The sequence below is a fragment of the Sprattus sprattus genome (genome assembly GCF_963457725.1).
Source record: "Sprattus sprattus genome assembly, chromosome: 11".
Classification (NCBI taxonomy): Eukaryota; Metazoa; Chordata; class Actinopteri; order Clupeiformes; family Clupeidae; genus Sprattus; species Sprattus sprattus.
In genome coordinates, this window is record NC_137909.1 from 27,119,578 (window position 1) to 27,124,577 (window position 5,000).

Here is a 5,000-nt window from a genome sequence, read left to right on the forward strand (position 1 = left end):
CTGTGTGTGGCTCTGTGTGTGTGGCTGTGTGTGTGTGTGTGTGTGTGTGTGTGTGTGTGTGTGTGTGGCTGTGTGTGTGTGTGTGTGGCTGTGTGTGTGTGTGTGTGTGTGTGTGTGTGTGTGTGTGTGTGGCTGTGTGTGTGTGTGTGTGGCTGTGTGTGTGTGTGTGTGCTGGTGTTGCAGTCTGACCTGGCAAGGGTGGTAGCTGCTTCTCCTCCCGTGCAGCGAGCTCCTGTTTGGGCGACTCCTCCTTGGCGGGCATGGGGATGGGCGCCCCCTTAGAGATGCGCTCCTCATCACGACTCCTGTGGCTGCTATGGCAACCAAAAACAAAACACATCTCATGTCACCCTCCTTCTCACTCCAGACTCCTCTGCTTTCTCCATCTGTACCGACTCCTCACAGGCACACACACACACACACACTTAGCTGTGCACTCATGATGTAGTGACACACACATCCCAGGCAGCTTCGTTTCATACTCCAGGTGCCATCTGCCCCCTCCCCCCTCCCTCCCCCCCATGCCCTGCGTCCGAGAGAAGAGGAGAGGACTTTCGGTTGCTATTTGCTGTAAGGATGAACGACAGACAAGAGGCTTCAGAGGTCAATGAGGTGGTGTGTGTGTGTGTGTGTGTGTGTGTGTGTGTGTGTGTGTGTGTGTGTGTGTGTGTGTGTGTGTGTGTGAACGGCTGATGTCTTTGGTCCTTACGTTACTGAGGTGACGTGTTTGTGTGTGTGTGTGTGTGTGTGTGTGTGTGTGTGTGTGTGTGTGTGTGTCCAGCTGATGTGTTCTGTGCTCATATGATTTGTTTATTACTGTCAGTCGTTCACATGGAAACCACTCTGATCTGTCATCACAACAGGTCATGTGAGGACACACAAGCATTCTCATTGGACACTGCACACTTGCATGCATCACAACCAGTTACACACACGCAGACACACACACACACACACACACAGCTCCGAGCAGCAAAAACACACATTCACTAACGCACACTGAATTGACACACTTACAGGGGTATGATTCTGTGTAAGAAAGGCCCTGAACGCCTGAAGGAGGAGAAACACAAACGCACCAATATTAACAGAGACAGAGAGAGAGACAGACAGAGAGACAGACAGACAGACCCACACTAACACTAGGCTACATGAGGCAGCGATAGGCAGGGGGCAGCTGCCTTATCTAGCACTAGAACTCTAGCTGGCCAGCCAATACTCACTGCTAAAGCCAGCAGCCTCTGACACACACGCGCACGCACGCACACACACGCACGCACACGCACACACACACACACACACACACACACTCCCACACGCACACACACGCACACGCACACACGCACACACAACGGCCAGAGGAGGATGAAGGGCGGCCACATCACCTCCCCCTCGGCCCGTCCGGAGAGGCACTTTCACGCCTCGCTTCAGATAGCCATGTGTCTATCTATGTAGGACACCAGCCATTTAGTCAATTATGGACCTCAGCGGGGATGCTACCGCCGCTAATGCTAGCATGACTATCACTGAGACCCACTCTAAACCAGCAGGGCTGCTACCACCGCTAGCTACTAGCATGACTATCACTGAAACGCACTCTAACCCAGCAGGGCTGCTACCGATGCTAATGCTAGCATGACTATCACTGAGACCCACTCTAAACCAGCAGGGCTGCTACCACCGCTAGCTACTAGCAGGACTATCACTGAAACGCACTCTAACCCAGCAGGGCTGCTACCGATGCTAATGCTAGCATGGCTATCACTGAAACGCACTCTAACCCAGCAGGGCTGCTACCGCTGCTAATGCTAGCATGACTATCACTGAAACCTCAGCAAGGCCATAGATATGTATATAAAGGCTAGATGTCTCGTCCGGGTTGCCGGCCAACGGAGTCGAACGTCCGCACATGGCGGCCATCTTGCCGCGGGAGCTCGCTCACCCTTAAAATTGTTTTGGTAGTGGTATGCACTTTTTAAATAACCATAACTTGCTCATTTTTCAACTGATTTACAAATGGCTTGGTTTCTTACAAACATTATTAACATGGTTATACTTCTGGATGCTTTTTTGGATATTTTTTTTTAATTACATAATTATTCACAATAATCTATGACGTTTATAACAAACCAAACCGTTTAAAGATCGGTTGAAAATTAAGCAAGTTATGGTTATTTAAAAAACATACCACTAGCAACACAATGTTATGGGTTAGCGAGCTCCCGCAGCACGATGGCTGCCATATGCGGACGTTCTAGACTCTGTCCTCTAGACATCTAGCCTTTATATTTATGAGCAAGGCCGCTACAGCCGCTAATGCTAGCATGACTATCACTGAAACCCACTCTACCGCAGAAAGGTCGCTACCACCGCTAATGCTAGCATGACTATCACTGACACCCACTTACCACCTCCAGCTAGAGGCCAGGGCAGGATGACACAGCATCGCACAGGCACGGCGCAAAGGGAGAAAGATGGAATTGAGAAAGTCAAAATATAGTGATGTCACATGAAGAGGAGGAGAGGAAAGAATGAGAGAGTGGAGAGAGACATACAGTTGGAGAGAGAAAGAGAGAAAGAGAGAGAAAAAAAAAAAAAAGAGAGAGGGAATGAGATACAGTGGGCAAGATATGGAGAGAGAGAGAGAGAGACAGATGGAGAGAGAGCGAGCGAGAGAGAGAGAGACAGGCATCAAGAGGGACAGAAGACAAAAAGTAGAATGCAGGTTTGAGACAGCAGGAGTGTTAGACAGTATAAGCTCCAGAGGAAAAGAGTGTGTGTGTGTGTGTGAGTGTGTGTGTACATACCTGCCGTTGCTGATCTGCGGTGGCGAGTGTCTGGAGTGGTCGGAGGGCTCGGAGCGGCGGTCTGGGGAGCGAGAGCGGCTACTGCGACGACGCTCGTGGGAACGGTTGGAATGATCCGACGCCACCGAGTGGATGTCTGAAATGTCTGCAAGGAACACACACACACACACACACACACACACACACACACACACACACACACACACACACACACACACACACACACACACACACCCTTTAACCTCAGGAACACAAACAGTAACGACACACACATTTGGTGACTGCTAGTGTGGGTTTCCTCAGGAGTGTGTTAGTGTAGTGTTCCTCAGGAGTGTGTGTGTGTGTGTGTGAGTGTGGTGTTCCTCAGGAGTGTGTGTGCGTGTGTGTGTGAGTGTGGTGTTCCTCAGGTGTGTGTGAGTGTGGTGTTCCTCAGGAGTGTGTTAGTGTGTGGTTCCTCAGGAGTGAGTGTGTAAGTGTGGTTTTTCTCAGGAGTGTGTTAGTGTGGTGTTTCTGAGGAGTGTGGTGTTTCTGAGGAGTGTGTGTGTGTGTGTGTGTGTGTGTGTGTGGTGTTCCTCAGGAGTGTGTTCCTACCGTCTCGGTCGGAGGCGTTTCCGGAGGGGAGGCTGTCGTCCATGTCGGGGATGTTGAGCAGCGTGGCCCGGTCGTCCCTCTGCACCACCATCTTGAGCTTGCCCTTTGACCTCTCGATCAGCTTCTTAGCATCAATCAGGGACAAGTTCTCTGTCACTGTGCCATTTATCTACGGAAGAGAGAGATAGAGGGAGAGGGAGAGAGAGAGAGAGAGAGAGGGAGAGAGAGATGAGGGAGGGGTAGAGAGGGAAACAGGTGCAGGAGGGAGGGGCAGAGCCTCATGTGTTATCGGATGTGTGTGTGTGATCATGAATATGCGTTAAGAAAGCTGTGTGCGTGACCATAGGTTCGCGTTAAGAAAGCTGATTGTGTTATTATGTGTGTGTGTGTGTGTGTGTGTGTGTGTGTGTGTGTGTGTGTGTGTGTGTGGGGGGGGGGGTTACCATGAGTATGTGTTAAAAAAGCTGTGTGTGTTTTTAGATGTGTTTGTATGACCATGAGGTCGCATTAAGAAAGCTGTGTGTGTTATTATATGTGTGTGTGTGTGTTATTATTTGTGTGTGTGTGTGTGTGTGTGTGTGTGTGTGTTACCATGAGCATGCGTTAAAAAAGCTGTGTGTGTTATTAGGTGAGTGTGTGTGTGCGCTTGTGTGACTATGAGTATGTGTTAAGAAAGCTGTGTGTGTTATTAGGTGAGTGTGTGTGTGCGCTTGTGTGACTATGAGTACGTGTTAAGAAAGCTGTGTGTGTTATTAGGTGAGTGTGTGTGTGAGCGCTTGTGTGACTATGAGTACGTGTTAAGAAGCTGTGTTTTATGGTGGGATGCTAAGCTTTTGCTATTAGCTTTATTTCCGTAACCCTCAGCTCACCCTCCATTTCTGACCTTCTTACCTCTCAACTCCCCCCTTCTGTTCCTTTAGTTACCCCCCCCCCAGCCACCCCTTTAGTTACCCCTCCCCTCCCTTCCTCTCCTCCATCTCTCCCCATCATTCTCTCTCTCTCCCTCTCTTATTCTCCCCTCATCCATCTCTCTGTGTCTCTCTCTCTCTCTCTTATTCTCCCCTCATCCATCTTTCTCTCTCTGTCTCTTATTCTCCCCTCATCCATCTATCTATCTATCTCTCTCTTTCTCTCTCTCTCTCTCTTCTTCTCCCCTCATCCATCTCACTCCCTCTCTCTATCTTATTTTCCCCTCATCCATCCATCTCTCTCTCTCTCTCTCTCTTTCTCTCTCTTATTCTCGCTCCACCCATCCCCCTCCCTCCCTCCCTCCATCCGTCCTGGCTCTCACCTTTAGCACTACATCCCCCTCCCTCCCTCCCTCCATCCGTCCTGGCTCTCACCTTTAGCACTACATCCCCCTCCTGGATGTTGCCATCTCTGGCTGCGAGGCTCTCGGGAGAGATGTCCTTAACGAAGATGTGGCTGGCCAGCCGCAGCCCATATTCTGCTTACAAAGTCAAACACGGAAACACACACACACACATACACACACCGCATGTTAGCCTATTAGCTCCTTGTAGCTCAAGGACAAAGCAGTCATTCACACACACACACCCGCATGTTAGCCTATTAGCACATTAGCTCCTTGTAGCTCAAGGA

The 5,000-nt window shown here is 50.1% G+C and overlaps 1 protein-coding gene across 10 annotated transcripts in view; it reads right to left on the reverse strand.

The window, feature by feature from the left end:
- tjp1b (tight junction protein 1b) overlaps nucleotides 1-5,000 on the reverse strand; it is a 51,750-nt gene that overhangs the window by 20,408 nt on the left and 26,342 nt on the right. For 4 of the 10 annotated variants that reach the window (XM_080847806.1, XM_080847805.1, XM_080847800.1 and 1 more), the window contains 5 exons: nucleotides 4,742-4,848; nucleotides 3,399-3,567; nucleotides 2,808-2,952; nucleotides 1,018-1,053; nucleotides 190-314 (listed from right to left, as the gene is read on the reverse strand). In XM_080847806.1, the coding sequence (XP_080703932.1) occupies nucleotides 190-314; nucleotides 1,018-1,053; nucleotides 2,808-2,952; nucleotides 3,399-3,567; nucleotides 4,742-4,848 (582 nt within the window). The remainder of the gene's footprint in view (nucleotides 1-189; nucleotides 315-1,017; nucleotides 1,054-2,807; nucleotides 2,953-3,398; nucleotides 3,568-4,741; nucleotides 4,849-5,000) is intronic. The other 6 variants (XM_080847801.1, XM_080847809.1, XM_080847802.1 and 3 more) reach the window with 4 other exon arrangements.